Source organism: Poecile atricapillus, chromosome W (genome assembly GCF_030490865.1).
Source record: "Poecile atricapillus isolate bPoeAtr1 chromosome W, bPoeAtr1.hap1, whole genome shotgun sequence".
Classification (NCBI taxonomy): Eukaryota; Metazoa; Chordata; class Aves; order Passeriformes; family Paridae; genus Poecile; species Poecile atricapillus.
The window spans coordinates 43,513,704-43,533,126 of record NC_081288.1 but is presented as its reverse complement, the minus strand read 5'-3'; the positions used below and the strand labels follow the sequence as shown (position 1 = coordinate 43,533,126).

Here is a 19,423-nt window from a genome sequence, read left to right as displayed (position 1 = left end):
TTTAAGGAAGTACTTTCTAAGAAATTGACAGGAGCGGAAAAAGTTCAGCCAAAACATCCGAGGAATTTAAAGTAAGAATTTTCTGTGTTTTTACTGTATTGTGTGACAAACCACTTTATCTTTGCTACAGGAAGAACAAAAAGCATGTAAATGTGACATTCACGTTTGTACACAGCTCCTGATGCGTCCCTGAACATACAGTTCAGCTACACATTTAATCTCAACCTCAAATTAATCTCCTCTTTTCATCGCTTTTAAAGCAAATAACAAAAAATATTTCCTTCATGAACAGCTCCCCCCAGGTTTTCAGCACCTGTTTTCTCCTCCGCCTCAGGCTGCCTCTTTTCCATCTTAAATCTGAACAGGGTATTTTGGGGACAGCACTGACAGTGGGCAGAAAAGGTTGAGCACCTTTCCTTGCCTGTATCTCCTCTTTCTGACCTCGGTAAAGGGAAAAGCCCAGCTCTAATGCTTCCAACTACGTTATTTATTTTTTGTCTCCCATATAATAAGATTGCCAGAAATACAGTATAGCAAGGGTCAGTAATAATTAATTGGATATTTACTGTTCTTCAGTGCAGGCAGAAACCATATTTCCTGTTTCCAAGCCACATCAAATAACAAATCACACAGCCCTTGACTGTTGCAAGAAGCAGCACTCAAACATTCTACAGCCTGATCACAACATGACACAGGACCTCCACCCTTGAACGGGAAACATGGCCAGGGCTGGACTATTACCTGCTTGGACAGAAGCTGTGAGAAGAATATTCTGAGTACCTGAGGTACCACGAGCTGGGCACACCAACACGGCTGACTGGTGGTGCTGGGGGACAGGAGGACGTGGTGGAGGACAAGTACAGGGAGTGCAACACGTGGCCTTCCATGTTATCCCCTCCTTGGCAAAGGCACAAGAAGAAGTTGCTCTTCCAAAACATTTTTAAGAATTGTGTGGCTAAAATCAGACACAGAGAAACCAACCTTACAGTGCCACTGTTTTACGAGGGTGCTCTAGAAAAGCCATCGTCCCAACCCAGCGCTGATGAGACTGCAGGAGGGCACACAGAGCAGAACTCAAAAAACTAAAGCAGCATCTTTATTTTATACATAACTGTCAGTATAAAAAGTTTATTACATAAGAGCTGTTCTGTTTACAATATATTATATTGCTTCAAGCTGATGCAGAAACTTCATACATTATAGCTCTACTTTGTTTACAATATATTATGTTGGTTAAATGGCACCACTGCAGTTTCTTTTTAATACACAAAACTGTAAAGCCAAAAATAACATTGAATTGAGTTACTAGGTTTTAAAATTAGGCTATTTATTTGTTTGGTTTTTTTTCTTAGGGAAAAGTCTAAATACACAATTTGTAAAAATTTGCAAAATGCACTGTTCTTTTGTCTTAGGCAAATTACACCTGTAGTCATTTAAATAATTCAGGGTTAGCATCTACAGGGTTTTCTGCTTGAATATTGTTACTTAATTTTTGGAAAATATTTGCAGCTATATGACCAAAAAAAAGAAAGTTTAAACGTAACTGAAGTATAGTACAAAACAACATCCAAAGCACTGAGAGAAGAAGCCTATATAATCATGCTACAGAAGTATGTATAAAACTTAAAAGAAATAGTAAGTGTCAGCTCAGTGGTTTATAATGAAGCTAATAAAATTCCAGCTGGTAATCTTAACTGTAATGAACAGCATTTTAACATTCAATCCATGAGAGGTTAATGAAGGCTGTGAACTTTGTGTAACACGAACCATTTCAGATGTTGGAGTTCACCAGATATAATTGGATTCGGGTGGAACATGCTTCTCCTCAGCCCTTTTCGGCGAAGGTGTGTGCTGCCTGTGCTTGCTGCCTGCTGGCCTCAGGGCGCTCAGACCGCTGGCTCCATACCCTGGAAAATTATCCAGTTCAAGAAAAGAATCCACAGACATGGGCTTGCAATCCACAGCTAATATATCAAGTGGAAACTGTCTCGCATATTTGAACAAAGGGCTTTGCTTTGCCTTACAAAAGTGCTCACGCCTCTGTTTGCCCTCAGGATGAATGAAGTCCTGCCAGACAGAAAGGTGCTTGCCCTGGCCAGGGGGCCCAGGGACCTCAGCACAGCCAGGCTGTCACTCAGCCCAGGTTCACATGTGTAACCCCCACACCAGTCACGATGAGCTGCCACCAAAAGACTCAGGAATGGGGTGCAAGCAACCCCCTGGGGAGAATCTGCACCAACTACCTGAGCTGGGCTTCGGTTTATGGCTGAATGCAAAGAAAAAGAATACCAGGCACCATAAACACCTGAGGGGGAAAAAAAATCTGAAACAGGCTTACTAGAGCTGCTTTGTTGTGGAAAATGAAAGTGAACAATAAAAATGGAATCCGAAGTATTATGTTGTAATTCTTTATAGGTTCATTTACCCATCTCATTACTTAAAGCTCATGGAAATGACTTTGAAAAACGGAGTCCTCTGTTCAATTCTTTAACCACTTATTTTTTAAGAAAACAGCTTTACCAAAGAGCCATTCAGTTGATGGAATATGAAACAAATCTTGCAAGTTAACTATAAATCTCCTCTCAAGATCTGGTGATGTTTGGTTTCAGTTGAAAAGAGTGAATTGCAGCACATGCACATTAATGGACACTTAAAATGGGGGTGAATTTTGTCCAAATGTCCATTTCACAGCTTCTCTGCTGAATGCAAAGAGAGTTTTGCAGTACTAAACACAGCAGGACTGTACCCAAACTCCGAGTAATGAAGGATGCAAAACCTTGGAGATTCCAATAATGTGAGACCACTGACTTCTCATCACAAGGCAGGTATGAGCTTTGCTTTTGTTGTACAGGTACTTGTTTTTTTGGTGATGGTCACCTAAAGTATGTATCTGTCTTCATTTGCTATCTGTGTTTTTTATAGGAAGACTATGACAGGAATAAACAGTCCATACCGAACTGATCAACTGTAGCTCGTATTGGTTCATTTCATATATCTTTTTTCTGGCCACAACTCATATTAACAGTATTTTTCTTTCAGAGAATAGCATGAATACTTAAACACAAATCCATTAGGTAACAACAGAAAAGTGGACTCCCAATTTTCACAGCAAACCTAATATTCACAGCAAAATCCATCTTAGTTGGATAATACTTAGTTTTTAATGAAAATATATTTATTCTAAAACATTTTGATGCGACAAAAATCATACGCATGAACAGGTTTTAATAAAAATGAACATTCAGTTGATGCTGCAATGCAAGGTTCACAATCCTTATGGCTGATCTGTTTTGTAGCTGCAAAATCTTTCAACTTTTTAATTATCAACACACAAAACACAACATGTGAATTGGTTGCCAACAGTGATAAGCATTAATATCTTTTGGGAGTATATACAGATCATATATTGAAGATCTGCTGTTACACTACTGTTGCACATGAAGCACAAAATTAAATCTGAAGTTCTTGCTGGATATATCCAACTGTATTTCAAGTAATTATACAGTACCATTTTAAGCCCAGTGAAATGATCAGTTGCTACAATAGATGGTAAATGGACCAAAAAGCACAACAGAAATTCATTTTGAGAACTTTAACTTTGCTTTGGGGCAATATATTTTGTATGCTGTGGAACACAGGTGGTAGAGGAGGAGAAAACTGTGAAGTTGCTAAGGACAGATCCTGCATAATTCTTCAAGTTTTCCACAAAATTTCTAAAGGACATTTTATTTTTCCTAAGTTTCAATCAGTTTTAAAACCTGCCAGTAGATATTTTAAAAATATCTACTCAGCATTTCAAACCTAGCTGATATTTCCGAGGAGTATTGAAGGAATCGGATCCCTTCCATACTACAGTTGGAAGACATGTAAAGTCCTCCTCTGATGGATACCAGATTCTGGAATTTCTAATGCAAAAGTTACCTTGATAAAACACTTTCAAATTATTATGAGTTTTTTTAAAGTATGTAAAATTATGGAGTATTGAAAACCTTTGTTTTATTCCTTGTATTAAAGATCAAAGAAAGAAGAGTTGTGGTGTCATTAATAATGCTGGAAATGCTCTTGAGGCAATCACTTCTGTATTGCATTAGGTGTGTAACACTTCAGATATGACTCCCAGGGTTTGTTTCTCACTTACTTTTATTGCAGTGTCTCCCGTGCCAGCCTTCTTTGCACTGGCATTTGTTGGGCTCCACACAGGTGCCGTACAGGCCACAGCTGGGTTCACAGACAGCTGTAAAAAAGTGAACACATACACCAGGCCTCTTGACATTTCATCCAGAGACAGTCACACATTTGCATTCCCTGCTGTTTCACACCATGGGTTGGCCCTGGCATGGGCTGGGGCTCTCAAAGTAAATCTGTGACTTTGCACTGAGTGCAGTCAGAGCCCTGAAACAGTCCACACTCATCTCTTTGCCTGCAAGGTCTGGCTCAGCCTCTGGCAAAAGAATCAGGTTGTACAGCAGATCTGACCATCCACCAGAACCAGCGGGAGAAGGACAGCACTCCTCAGCACCTCACTCACAAAGTGTTCTCATTGCATTTTAACTTTATTAAGCATTTCTCTTTTACTAAACTGCTATTGCTGACCTGTCACACTGCTGTTTAATAGAAATTCAAGAGTACACAAGAGACTGTGAGGACACTTCTGTAAAAAAATGTTTCTGGTTTCGTAATTTCCTTAAGTCTGGTGTATGACATATGTCCAGAATGTAAAATAACTTGAATTACTTTGACAACAAACAATAAGTACTGATGTCATGTGAAAAGAAGATACTGCACAGTGAGCTCGATGTTCCCACAAGGAGTGATGGAGTTTTGGTACTCACGCTTCGAACACAGGTCTCCCTGGTAGCCTTTGGAACACTTGCATTTATTCTTACCAGTACATTTGCCTCCATTTCGACAGGGTTGATGGCATTTACCTAGAAATTGAAAACATAGAAACGGTCTTAGTCCCCTGTGCCTCCTGGAGACAAGCGTCTGACAAGCTTCCCTTGTACTTGAAAAACTTATCAGTGTGCACTATGGATCCATCAGGAAAGACCCTTCTGCAAGTCTGTGCTTCCAATTTATAAGTGCTCCTCTCCTTCGAAAATATGACAATAATTTGGCACGTCCGAAGCCTGTGTGACCTTCCAGCTTTTGCCCAGGTTTGTGCCATCCTGACTCTGCAGAACTCCCCAGGTGACTGGTCAGTACTGACCCCTGCTCTCCTCACCCTTCACAGGGGACGCAGCACTGCCCAGACTGTGCGGTTCCAAAGACAGGACCCAAACCTGAGGGACCCCAGCAGAAAAAAATCTAGTGACATCTGAGAACAGTAAGATACTCAGGAAATGACAGGCATGGCTGCTACTTGCAGACAGTAAATGTATTGGCTGGGTCTGTCAGATTGTAGCCCCGGTGGGGAGCACCGTGGTGCTGTGGAGGGTGCAATGAGGGATGTCCCACATGACAGCTCAGAAACTAAGGGCACATTAAAAATACATGCCCTTCTTCCCTGTTTGCAATGAACAGAGCAACTTTGCCAACAGTAATTGGAACTGGCAGACATTTTTCCAAGTTCTTGGTCTAGAAATGACTTTCCTTCACAAACAGACTTTGCCAAAGGCATAGGCTGGGTCTGGTGGTGGTGTTGTAGGAAGTCTTGTTTGGCCCTGATTGCCTGGGACTGAGGAGGCCCCCACTGGTGGAGGAGAACCACTCTCAATTTTTTTCTTTCCTGCTGGGCATGACACACCAGGACCTTCCTCAAACTTAATGTCCAATGTGCCATCATCAAACTGCCTATACCTTGTCAGAATTTGTCTGCATTAGTGAACCAATTAAATCTTCACTCATCTCTAGGAAGGGAAGCACAGGGCCCATGAGCTCAGTCACTCCCAGGCTGAGGGAGGCTCACTGTAACCTCCCTGGGCACCCTTGGGCCACCAGGAACCACAATCTCACTTTCCTGCTACCTTGGTGCCCATATGCACCAGTGCAGCTTTTCTCATTGTTTTCCAAAACCATTTTTTTATCTTTTCTAATGCCACCACACTTCCTAGATTCTTCAGAAAAGATAAAAAAAAGGCATCCTTCCTAGATTTAACACTAATATTTACCTGAATCTGTGAGCAAACAAAAACTGGAACCTGAGGAAGCAAACTGCTTCCTTTCCCCTTTTTTATTTTATTTTTTTTTTTTTTAAGAAAGTTGTTAACTGAGACCTGCATGTCATAAGTTAAGCATCAACATTGGCCTACTGTGCTGAAAACCTCCTCTGATGATCACAGACTGCCCTCTTGGGAGCTCAACATCACAGGCAGCACCTGCTTAGCCCTCAGCCCCTGCAGACCTTTGTGATTTACATTTGTATTGTCAATATAAAGGAAACCCTTGGTCCTAATGTACATAATTATTTTAATAACCCTGAAACAAGTTTCATAAGCAGCTGATGGAACAAAGTATGCTAAGGAGAGTTTCTGTAAAATCACAATTTCTCTGCAGGAGCCTCTGGGGAGGGAAACTTTAGGCATTCTAATTTGCAAACATTTGCATCCCAAGTAATTAACAACTGGAAAGAGCAATGCTAAAGAAATCAACGAAATTTCCTAATTCTTTAAGTAAATATGGAGGATATGGGTCAAGAGACGTGACACCAACTTCCACCAATTTGCAACAGGCAAGCATTTGGCTCAATTAACTTTGGACTAAGATATTGTCACAGAATGAAAGAAAGAGTATTAACTCTGTTATTGACTGAAAAATGGAAAAAGCAACGAAACATCTGGTGACAAGTAGGGGAGGAATCCAAAGCAAAATAAAACTCTCTGGATTCAAACTGAAACACTAATTAGAGACAACGCATACCTCTAACTGGAAAAAAATCTGGAAGACTGTGAATGCTTGTTAGTGTTGTAGACTGGGTTCAGTATACTTCCTAGGAGTCTTACAGAGGGATTCAATTATTACACAAGATCTGAAAACCTATACCCAATGTTAAAAAAACCCAACAAAACAAACAATAAAACCTTGCAATTTTCAGAAGATGGCTTTCTGCCTGTTGAAAAGTTTCCCCCACTCATTATTTTAAGAATCCCATGACTGAATGTAGCTGGCCCTGGATCTAAGGAAATGGACTGTTGTTGTGTTTCTAAGCCTTGTCTAGATTTCTTGCAATCTTCTACTGCTGTGCTGGTGCTGGTGCAGTGCCCAGAGGTGATGACAGCTGTCACTCACAGTCTAACAATTGCAGTCCTGGCTTTACAAGAGCCAGAGTAAGTGCATAGCTTTCTTTGCTCTCATTGCCCTTGTCCCAGTTTAGGTCTAAGCATACTGTGATCCTGAATTTGCTTTTTCTTTCCTTTTGTACAAAAACTAGTTTACTGCCTGTATTTTAATTAATTTAATTTGAGTTTCATAGGTAAGTCTCTCCAGGAAGGCAAAACAGTTGCACTTATCCCAAGCTGCAGTAGACAAATATGAGCTTCAGCTCCTCAGACAGATCAATTAAATGGACTGCCCTTAATTATACACGCTGTAATAAGAGTTCTAAGAATTCTCCTCAAAAAACCACCACCAAACATAAAATACATACTTCCCTCTTTGAATCAAACTTTAATCTTCTGAAAAATGTCAACAATGTTGAATTTTTGGGGACTGAAGAAAGAAATCTGCCAAATAGTCAAATTTGAACTTGATGTAAGCAAAGGTAAATCCAGCGAAAAGCCACACTGTTGTTCTTGTGGCATATGATCTGAATTTATATCAATGGGCAATCTTTATTAATTTTAAAAAAATAAAGCTTTGCTACTTATTTTTCCTTTTTTTTTTAATGATGTAAAAAGGAGCTGCAAAATGCCTTGTAATGCATAGAGACATGATGAAACATTAATCTACACATAAAGACAGAAAAATGTAGGTCTTATTGTATCTGTGTACTTTCTTTGCCCAGCAACTCACTTATTGTTGTGCATTGGCTGGCAGCAAGTTAAGAGCTTATTTCCATGTGTTTCCAAAGTGATGAAAATTTCCTAATTCTGAGAGGAGCTTGTTTCTGCTGATACATATTAAAAAATCAGCATTTGCATATCCCAGGCCAAATACCTCTCTCCATGCTCCTGTGAAGGTGCTGGGGAATAACGGTGGGGTTATTTACTGCAGGGAAAGCTTTTCTGCACAATGTCCTGATCAAAGTTCTAAGTCCAGGAAGAAGGAGGTCTGGTTGTACATCCTCAAAATACCTTGTGAGTGTAACTTTGCATATTACATGGAAGCTCTTACTGTTCAGTCCTCCTTTTGCTCCAAACCTTTTCATTCCCAAATTATAGTAGCCCTTTCAGAGGTGTTAGCTCACACTAAATCTGCTGTGCCCAAGTGTGATTTCCCATAATGTTTGAAAATAGATGCACCCCACAGGCTTGGCATGGCAGCACATCTATCTGCCAAAGGGTATTATTGCTTGCACACTTATGGCTTGAGGATTGTCACTGGTTACTAGTAAAAACTGAACAGGGCAAGGGGTGAGACAGTCCAGCAATGAATCAAATTTCTAAGTAGGGAACTTGTTTGGAGGCATGTGCTGTCTGAGGGTCCCAAATTGCTGTGTGAGACCCTTGCTCTGCACCCAGCAGAGGCGGGTCACATGTCATCGTTCAGGCATTGACAGAAGAAGCTGACATACACGAAACAAGCACACAGAGATGCTACTCACTAATTTCACATTGGTCTCCTTCATAGCCTGAAGGACAAATGCATTTTCCCAGATAGAAACACGTCCCTCCATTGAAACAGGTTGTTGTACAGTTTGCTGAAACAAATAAAAGAGGAATGAACTAAGTCATTAATATGAACTAGGACTAACTTGGACTTAATGTTCTCTGCTGTTCATCATAAATAAACATTGAGTAGGTTGTAAAGGCAGGATTAACCTCTTTTCATCTGGTTTACAAAGTAAGACTGAAATGCAGTTATTCCTACATAATGCTTTACATGGGCACACACACAGGGTAATATAGAATGAGACAAGTGAACAATACAGCAGTGAGCTCTCTGAGGACAGACTGTGCTACATCTTTATCAACCCCCATACATAAAGCTCATTGAAGGATTAAGGCACTATTGCCATTGAAACTGCCAGTGTCTGATAAAAGGAGCATGGCCCAGGACTGGAAGTTACTTCTACACAAGGATATTTGACTAGAGCTCCTAAGTAATCCTTTGACTAAAAAGAAACCTCTGTGAACTTTTCTGTGTGGTGACATAGATGCAAATGCTTTGACTTGCAGCTGCCAAATGTCTTACATTGTGTTAGATGTGACTTTTCACCAAACAGCTGGGATTCACATTAATCCTTCAAGACATCGGGAGCATTTAATTAAAGAGCACATTTGAAGCATTTCTAAATATGGTAAGAGTCTATTCGAAGACTAGATACAAGACATGAGGGCATTGACACCAACAGTTTGTGCAAAATAATAGGAAGGTTCCCACTATTTTGTTGCAAAGTGCTCTAGAACCATCTGCATTCAGTCTTTACTTCATATAGACCTGCAATGAAAATTGCAGCACAATGTTCTGCTCTGCCATGAGCAGATCAGTTATATTTCTGCAGGAAATTACTTGGTTTTTTTTTACATGGTAGCTTAGACTTATGTCTATGTTACTGTTCTGAACAACTGATTGTTTGTTTTTACCCTTCATGAGCCTCAATGCAACAAAAAAAATGAATGGCTTGAATACTTTTTCATGTGTCCGGATGCAGCACATTAATGTACTAAATAATTAGTAAAATTAATTTTACTACAGGAAACTAGAGCTCAAATAGAGATTTTTTTTTCTTCCTCCAGAAATATAAGAGATTTCTTTGGCAAGATCCACAGTTTTTAGTGAATAAGCTGAAGTGATTATCCAAAGTATCCTTCACAGAGCTGCGGCATTTGGGTACCTGCAAATCCCCATATTCTTACAACAGCTACCAGGCTGTGCTACAGCATCTATTTTAAGAGTCACAATACTTTTCAAACTTGTTTACTTATCGCTTGCCTGACTTTCCAAAAGGCGCTCCTAGAGGGCACCTGCTGCAGGTGAATAATGAGAGGGTGCTGCGTGCAGGGCCCGGGGGCTCAGCTGGCGTTACCTTTGTCGCAGTTGATGCCGTAGAACCCCGGGGGGCAGATGCAGAGGCCAGGTGTGATGCAGAGCCCGCCATTCATGCAACGAGGAACACACAGTGCTGAGGAGTGGGAAGAGCAGAAAAAGCATTGCTGGTGGGATAGCAACTGGTATTTAAATACATGGCGCATTGGCTCCTTAACCTACTTTTCCTTCTGCTTATTGTTCTAAGTCACCTTTGCAAAATGCCTCTAGTAGCAGGTTAAATCTATTATAGCTTTGTTTGTATCTGGTAATTTCTGTATAGCACTACTAAAAACTGTAAGCTAATTCAAGTTCAAATCTGATTCCATATGTAAGCAGAAATTGCCTCTTGTATTAGTTTCCTACCCAGCAGGGGAGAGCAAAGTATCCACATACACCTACACACTCTGGATATTTAAAATCCTGCCAGACAAGTCCTCTCTGTTAGTGCTGTCTGGTTCCTCAGCTGTGCAGGCAGGACTACCTCAGAGGGGTCGTAACTCAGTGGGGTTCCCAGGCAGGCTTTACAATGAATGAATCTTCACTTCTCCTGCATACCTGAGCAGAAGCATGGCTACCTAACCTTGGCTAGGAAAGTCTGCTGCTCAGCCAGACTGTCCTGCATGCTTCCAGTGAATCTTCTCTGGAGCCCCCCTGCTCTTCAAGACCTCTCTGCCTTGTGGCCACCCCAAAACGCTCTTCAGGGAGGCGTGTTAGGGGGCAATGCTTCACTTCATGGCTGCCCACAACTGGTACATGCAGTGAGGTTGGGTCTGGGCTAGTGAGTTAAACAGGTACCCAGGCATGGGGCCAAATGACCTTGTGAAATCATCTTGTGAAATCCTCTTGTGACAATTGTTTGTCCTGGCTGACCAGCAAATCCTCCTGGCCGTGGTCCTGGGATGAGTAGTGACCACAGGCTCCTCCCACGAGTGAGTTTGTAATGGGTTTGTTGGAAGGTAAGATATGAATAATATGGTATTCATATGATAATATATGAATGTAAGATGTGCCAGTCACTCTCCAGGCCAGAGAATAGTCCTTGATCCTTAGTATTTAACATTTTTGATGCAGCCAAATGTAATCCCAGAATATCTGGGACTGAATGACTGTATTGGAGTAGGATACCCATGGAGATGGGCATCTCCAGTCACCCTGGGGACGGACTGCCACTGGGAAAAGGAAGGGAGGGATAGGAAGAAGTTCTAGTTTCCTTGCCAAATCACACCAATTATCCCCTCACGGAAGAGAAAGAGAATCTTCCCTTCATCTTCCCATTTTTGTTTTCAGCCTGCTTACAAATCTGATCTTATCTGCAAATAAACAAATGCAGAGCAACTAAAGCACTGGGCTTTGTTTCCCAGCTAGTCCTCATTAGCAGAAGAATTTTATTTAATCTTCCTGCCAGATAGATTCCCTGTAATTAAGGATCACTTAACTATTGCATCAGTTTTTGTTAAAAGCAATTTGTGAAAGATAACATATTTTTCATGTAAGCAGTTTGTATTTCCACTAGACGATGGATGATAACAACAATTCTCTTACATGTTTGAACTCCAAAGATCCAAAATCTTCAGAATAGGCCATTCTTAACTTTAGGAGAGCCTACAGTGCAGGAGATACGGTTTTCTTGAGATGGTAGTAAAGAAGACAGTTGAGATTTTTTTACTAAATTACCTTTCTCACAATGAGGCCCATAAAATCCATCAGGACATTCACAGACATGTCTTTCGTTGCAAACCCCTCCATTTCTGCATCCTCCTGGACATTCCGCTTCATAAAATATAACAACAATTTTAATTAAAATGTTATATATATATATATATATATATATATACTTCAGCTGCCAGCCAGACCTCAGTAGGATCAATATATTTCTTTGACACAACAGTTAAAATACTTGCTGGCAGACAAACACTGAAGAAATGGAAATTCAGCTAAGATTTCTTCAAGATAGTTTCTCTTTTCATAGTCTACAAATAGATGTCCCATCACGTGCTCACATGGGTGATGCGCTTGTTGATGGACTCTGCATTTTCAGCATTCTACTGCTCTATAAGTGCATGAGCAATGTAGATGGTCTGCTCAATCCAGTACTTTCTTTTCTGTGTGGAAATGAGCAGGCAACTTAGTGAAGGACTTGCGTGGCTGGTTAGACCTACCCTTAGTGTGCAGGACCAGTTTTGATTTCTGCAGCCTGAAGTAGACATCACTGCAACTTGCATTGCACTAATTACCACATCTGTTACTACTGAGGTGACAGTGATGAAATCTGTGTTCATATGAGAGAGTGAGCATCAAGGCTAAATGGAAGAAGGCCAGAAAGGAAGATGAAAGCACTCCTGCACAACAGTTCTGTATCATTGTCAACTCTTACTCATATCAATTATTGATCAAAAACGTAAAAGCATTTGGCAACACTGGCAGGATTATACAAGGCTGAGAGATACTTCTGGGTGCCACCACTATCCTCAAAACACAAGAGTCCATCAAACAAGAAGGCAAACTAGATCAAGCCCTATGGAATACCATCAAAAAGGATTGCTGGGTAGAAAAACAACTACTCAAAAATACCTTCCCAGATCCCTCACAGAGAATAAGGCAGGAGAGACTGCCTATTCCCATTAGAAAAACTTAACATCAGTAGGGATCAGTGGTAGGCACAACCTCCTCATCTTGATGCTCTGTTGTGTGACAGTCCAACTGAGAAGGTTCAAAACCTCTGAGGTAAAATGGTATGCCTTAAAAGTACAGCTGTTTGCAACTGTAGTAATTGTTGTAAAGGTTCTTTGGTCCTACTGGGTTCTAACACTGTATTCTAGGACTCTTTGTACTCAAATGCAGAGCTACTATTCATTACCAAAAAAATGCATGCTTAAATACATATCATTTCAAGCAGAAAAATAGGAAAACATATATTTTTTCTTTGTGGCCACCTCTTAGCCACAACAAATCCTCTCTTATCCACGAAATTGCTCCCTTGTTCCCCTCACTTCCTCTAGGGGCCTTTCTGTATGGCCAAGAATAACTGGAAACAGTGACTAGGGCCCTGACAGGAGCTCCTCACCATGTATGATACCTTTCAGAGGAAGGAAACTCACACCTACTCTAACACCAACCACTAAAGACACTCTTATCCTTCAGCATCTGTCCCAAAACACCACTCTGTCCACCTTACTAGACACAGGGCAGGAATGGGAGTTACTCCAGTATGGGCTGGAACAGATGATGTGAAAAAGCTCCTCCTCTGCACATCTCTAGAGTCTGGAAAATCTTTCTTGTGTCTCTCAGCTGGCTCCAGTAACAAAGGACTGGGACAACAGTCAGGTTTCTTGAGAGGTCATATGATGCAATACTACTAAACTGTTAGATATTGCAACTCATATAAAAATGGTAACAACAAATAATAACACAAAAAATGATAACTTGGATTAATGCTACTACTAAACTGAGTTCAGAACCCTTCCTCTGTAAGCCACTATTTTCCAAAATACAGATCAGTGACTCTGCTATTAGAATACCCCAATGCTATTTCCAAAGTTTATTAAGTTCAGTATCTTTGAGGTGAACTGAAAATGAAAAGATAGGAAATGTTTTGTGTTGTATTTACACTGGACACACAACTTCATACATGAGATATGATTTGCTTTGTGTCCTTTAAGCCTCCATTTTTATTCCTGTTTCTCTGCCCACTTCTTCTCCCCCTCCTCCACTTTCCCTGGGCTAATTGGCAGCAGCAAGGCTTCAAAGGAGACAAGCAGCTTTGCTATTTGGGTGTAGTGAGGTTTCAAAGAATAAACAGCTCTTGCTCCCACTGCTCACTCTTTGAAGCCACACTACAGCCAATTATCTCAGAGCAAACAGTGCAGAGAAGAAAATGTGGGACTGTGAAGGAAGATTTAATAAGAGAAGAATAAAAATCTTGTTCTTTGTACATCAGCCCTGTCATGGGTTAATTTGATACAATTGCACATGATATGGGATAATTATCTTACCTTACACACTAATTTTTCAATCTCCATAGCCTCAGCTGAAAGTGATAATTATAGTTGTTTGTGGTGTATCAAATTAATTCAGAAAGTCTTATTACTTATTATAGTGCTCATGGTTCATAGCTCAGTTGATCGAACAAGTGCTCCCCTTTCCAAGCAAACACTGCAATAACTTCACCGTGCTATTCTACCAGCGTGTCCTCCATCCGCCAACTGCTTGATAACTGCAAGTACTGAACACCAGTTTCCACCATTTTACCTGTATCAAGAGCCAAGAGGTTGCACCTGAGCTACAGAGAAAGTAAAGCCAAGTTCTGCAGAAATTTTCTGATTTAAGATTTTTGCATTCAGTTTGGATGTGCAAGTTTGAGATTTAGGGAACTAAAGACACCACGTTGGAACTAAGGCACTGAGAGCATTAATTGATACCAGTAGCCCCCACTACAGTTCCCAGAAGGTCAGTTCCCCAGATGATGCATCATTTCTGGAGACCTTAACATGCTTCCACAGAACTAGCTCTCTTCCAAGCATCTCAGATTGTCTGCTAACAGGGGTTTTTCATATCATACATCTCTATCAATGTCCTTAGTGTGATGAGCAGTGAACAGGAGGAAGGAGAAGTGTCTCCAACCCAGTCTGCAAAGGGAGTTCAGTAAGAAAAGGCTCAGTAAACATGTAGTAAATGACCAGCAAATGCACAGAGACAGAAAGCCTGGAATTCACCATGATTGCCACATATTGTGTGACTGCTTTATTTCCGTCCTCTCTAGCTCTTATCCTGAATGAAACATAAGATGGTTAGGTGACCTAGTCTAACAGCATTCCAGCATGTTTTCTTCAGTGTTACCTTGCTGACAGGTTTTAAAGAAGATGGCATTCTGAGGGGTCTGGAGAATAATATTGCCTTCTGAATTCATTATGATCACGTTCACTTCAAATGCAGCAACCCCATCTTGTTTTCCAAGGCAAGGAAATCCAACCTGAACAACTTAAAAGGATAAAAATACCAATAATACTTATATTTACATGCACATATACATATACATATAAAAACATACATTGAAATACTAAAAAAAAAATAAATATTATAGGTGTATTCAAGCTTTGGAGGAATGCCACTGATGAAAACTTGCAACACAGACACACACAAATCCCTTTATTCAGAGGTGGCTCCAGGGTTAGAAGTACAACAGCACAGGAGAAGAGCTTGTGTTTATTTGCTGAAATAACCCCAAGAGTCTGTAGACAGTAGACAGTGATCTTAACACAACCATACTTTTCTTGCAGATGAGGAAATTACTCGTGTGGAGGTAACTAAGGATATATCAAAACAAACTGGAAGCCTACTTTTAATTTTCTGAGTTACACTTCTCACTTCTGAGTCTAAATTTTCTATGCTAACTTCTGTAAAAATGTATTTTGGGAAAAGGGTTACTTTAGATAAGTTTTTCTGGTTTGGTTATTGCAATTAATACCTAAATAATATATTGATCTAACCAAAACTTACTCCATAAATTGCTGACAAAATGGTACATTTTATAATATGATCACGGGTGCAGTTTTTAAAAAGAAGACATAGACACCTCACTCTGACAGAACTAGCTAAACATAGTGACATTTGGATATTGCCTTTCCAGGGAAAGTATTCAAATACTTTTGAAATACAAAGAGTTTAAGCAACTAATTAAGGCCAGTAAATCTGGATTATTTTAATGAAGTAAGCCAAATACCTCAGAACTACGGAATTCTCTGCTGTGATTGTCACAAGTGATCTCAAATAATCTTCAGATGAAATGATTTTATCTCTTTTCTTCAAAATTGGCTCTTCTTAGCTGCTTTGTAAGTCAAATCCAACTAATAGAAATTGTTTATTCCTTTCTTCTGAAGCTGGCCTGCGATTTCCGAATGAAACACAGAGCTAAAAGTCCTACATTTGGATTAGTTTACATTGTCTGTTACAAAAATTTTGCAAGCCATAATTTGGCCATTTTTGTTATTTGGTGCCTTGGTAAAATACAGAATAACTTATTGCTGAGAATAATATTTTTGCCTCTGGTAAGTCCTATAAACTGAAAGGTCCCTTGCAGTTCTCATCCTAAAGCAATTATGTAGTCGAAGGGCTTTTGCACCAGCCTTTGCAAAGACCAAAACCATGTAACCATGTGGCAAGAAAGAAACTCTTATAGTTGATTATTTAAAAATACATTTTAAATGCTGTGAACTTCTTGAACTGTAGTAACCTTCTTATGGCATAAGTGCAGGAAATCAGTGCTTGGATTGGGATGTGTTTTTGTTGAACAAATTGCAGTGGGGAGGAAGATGTGGCAGAATGTTAATGACAGCACTATAACTGTATCTAGATTTCATTGAATTGGTACGAAGCCCTGAAGTCCCCTGAGATTCGGCCATGGTTTAAATGCCTAGGGAAAAACCCAGCAATGCATCCCTAGAGTCCAAGGCCACAGATAATAAACATTTTATTCCACCATTGCCCACTCTGGAAGCATCCAAATTTTTGGACTTACCAGGTGTCTGAACAGCCAGGCACACAGACATGCAGAAAAGGACCCTCCTATGAGCGAAAAACCACCTGAATCCTGGCTGAACTTTGTGGCGATTCAGAGTTGAAATAAAACCCTTAAGCTCTTCCTGAATCTTTGCATTTTTTATGCCTGTTTGAATAATGCTAAGTACCCACCAATAGCACTATAGTCAACCCAAAGCACAGAGAGAAGTCCATGCATTAACAAATGGCAATGAGCTCCCATGGCCTATCACAGTGCTGACCAGGGCCACAGAAGGGCAAACCTCAGCTCTGGTCACTGCTTCCCAAGTTCAGGATGCAGTTTACATTTGTCCATTACTGGCTAAAAACAAGGGGAGGGAATCACAGATATGGATTTCTTTCTGTTAACCATCCTCCCACCACCAGGCCAGAAAACAGCCTCTCCTGCACATATACATATCTGTATCCTCTGGAGCACTTTTATCCAGGGCTGCAGAGCAGTTGGATCTAACAGGAACAAGGAAAGTTTAACTAATTTGAGAAGGAACCTAAGGAAACCAAGGTTCTTAAACCTAATTTAAGTTTAGGTGTTAGTTAGAATGCTCTCCTAGGATGCAGAGGATGCAGGTTTAATACCTTTTGTCTGGGAGATCATACCTTTGCCCTCTGCTGAGGAAGCCAAGGTTCTCTAAATTGTCCTCAATAGAAGCAGGGTGAGAGTAACTCCTGTATGTCTGCAAGCCCTTCAAGTTTGCAAGCAATTGCCTTACCCACTAAGCAAATATGCCAAGGCCAGCAACAAAAACCACCTTTAGTCTCGGGTGGGACTGCTTAAGGGACATCTCTGAATGACCAGTCTCAACAGAAGCAGGCATGAAAGGTCTGGAGAGCCCATAGAGAGCCCTGCAGCCCACTGTCACTCTCCACCAGCATGGCAGACAGAGCAGAGATGGTGCTGTGCTCAGAGACTATGCTGATACGCCACTGAGCTTGGAGAGATTTTCAGCATCTTTGGACGCTCAGCACCTATATTTCAATGTCTCAACATCAGCAGTGGGGAGGGAGAGATCTCATGAGCCTGGCAGGTGGGCTGTGGGAGCTGCATGCAACACATGAAGTAGCACCGTGCCAGCAGCCTGATCACACCAGCCTGCACCAGCACCGCACTGCCTGGGTCAGACAGGGACAGCAGGGGCCAGCTTGGGTCACCTAGGGGGCCAACACTTTCTCAGTCACAGGCCACTACATTGCTTCTGGGCACAGACCTATAGCTGTGTTTACCTTACCACACCCTCTGAGCGCAGTGTTCAAGATGTTAATCACTGCCACAAAAATGACTCACGTTGTTTGGAACTTGCCAACCTCAGATTGAACCACTGGATCTTCATAGGCTTTCCCCTGCAGTCAGAAATGAGCAGCCATCTGCTTCTCATTGGGCAGGTATCCACACTCCTCCCAAATACCTTCTTTTGCACAAGCTGAGCAGTCTTAGCTCTTTAAGCTCCCACTGAAAAGCATCTTCTACAGCCTTCTTAACATCTTACCATGTGTTTAGGTGTAACAATATCCATGTTGTGAGCACTGAATCAAGTACCAGTTCTGGGACTTGGGAATGGGTTTTCAAATAAGTCTAAGGAACCTAGGTGATTTAAATCTCACTTAAATCCAAGGAGAATTTGGTAGCTCATCTCAGGACATATCAAATTAGAGAAAGCAAAGAGAAGGACAAGGCTGCACCCAATGAGGAGCAATTGGGTAGGTTGTGACTCTTCAGTCTGGCAAAGAAAAAAAAACAAACCAGGGGATACATAATAGATGTGTACAAAATCATGGATAGGATGAACAGTATAGACTGACCGCTGTGTCTACCAGTGCAAGGACCAGTGCCCATCAGATGAAGCTGTTGCAGCCAGACTTGAAACAACAGGAGGGGGATCTTCATGCAACAGATGGCAGTGAACTCCTTGCCAAGGTGATTGGAGAGAACAGAAGATTATACAGACTCAAGGGGAGCCTGGAGAAGTACTGGAAAGAGAGATCTATAACCCAACGTGGACTTACAAAGCAGACAAATCACTTAAGACACAAGAAACCCTCCAAGCTGAAGGCAGTAAGAGCTAAGAGGGTAAACAGAAGTATCACATATGCTTGTCCTCCTTTTGCTCTTCCACAGATCTTATGGCTACCATTGGCCATAAGGCAAATACAGGCTAGAGAGGCCCTAGAGCACTAAAGCCATTCATATGCCTTATTTGGAGGCAAATATCCTCAAAGAAGTTTCAAGAGTCCACTGACTTTTATAAAACCACTGGGTTCAGTTACCTCTGAATAAGGTATCTGTTAATCCTCATTCTTGTTTACCATGCTCATGTTTACTACAGTTGTCTTTCCCCTTTTATTTCTTCTTAATTGTCTTTAAGGGCAACTAATTGTCTTTGGGCTAAAACACTTTTTCAAAAAATACCAACTGTTGATTTGTTACTAAATACAAGCTTGTGGTTGAATTTCTTCCGACATCTGTATGTACAGAAAAGTGCTTTGGTAGTGCAGTACATCCAGGCAAACTAGACTTAACTCTGTTTTGCCAACATTTAAATTACAGCAATAACTACAAAGCAACAAACAATTGCTATCATTATAGCATTTATTTAGCATGTATTATTATATATATATATATTTATTTAGCGTATAATATTATAGCATGTATTTACTTAGGACTACTCAGTTAATTTTGGCTAACTAACAGGCAGTGTAGAAAACCCATCATCATAATAGTGTCTCACCACTAACAGTGTACATG

At 40.7% G+C, this 19,423-nt stretch overlaps 1 protein-coding gene across 1 annotated transcript in view; it reads right to left on the bottom strand.

The window, feature by feature from the left end:
• Nucleotides 1–754: 754 nt before the first annotated feature.
• Nucleotides 755–19,423, bottom strand: part of LOC131591859 (wnt inhibitory factor 1-like) — a 37,616-nt gene continuing 18,947 nt past the window's right edge. The window contains exons 4-10 of the mRNA XM_058862959.1: nt 14,965–15,105; nt 11,803–11,898; nt 10,127–10,222; nt 8,702–8,797; nt 4,833–4,928; nt 4,139–4,234; nt 755–1,907 (exon numbers count right to left, since the gene is read on the bottom strand). Of these exons, the coding sequence (XP_058718942.1) occupies nt 1,786–1,907; nt 4,139–4,234; nt 4,833–4,928; nt 8,702–8,797; nt 10,127–10,222; nt 11,803–11,898; nt 14,965–15,105 (743 nt within the window). The 3' untranslated portion in view covers nt 755–1,785. The remainder of the gene's footprint in view (nt 1,908–4,138; nt 4,235–4,832; nt 4,929–8,701; nt 8,798–10,126; nt 10,223–11,802; nt 11,899–14,964; nt 15,106–19,423) is intronic.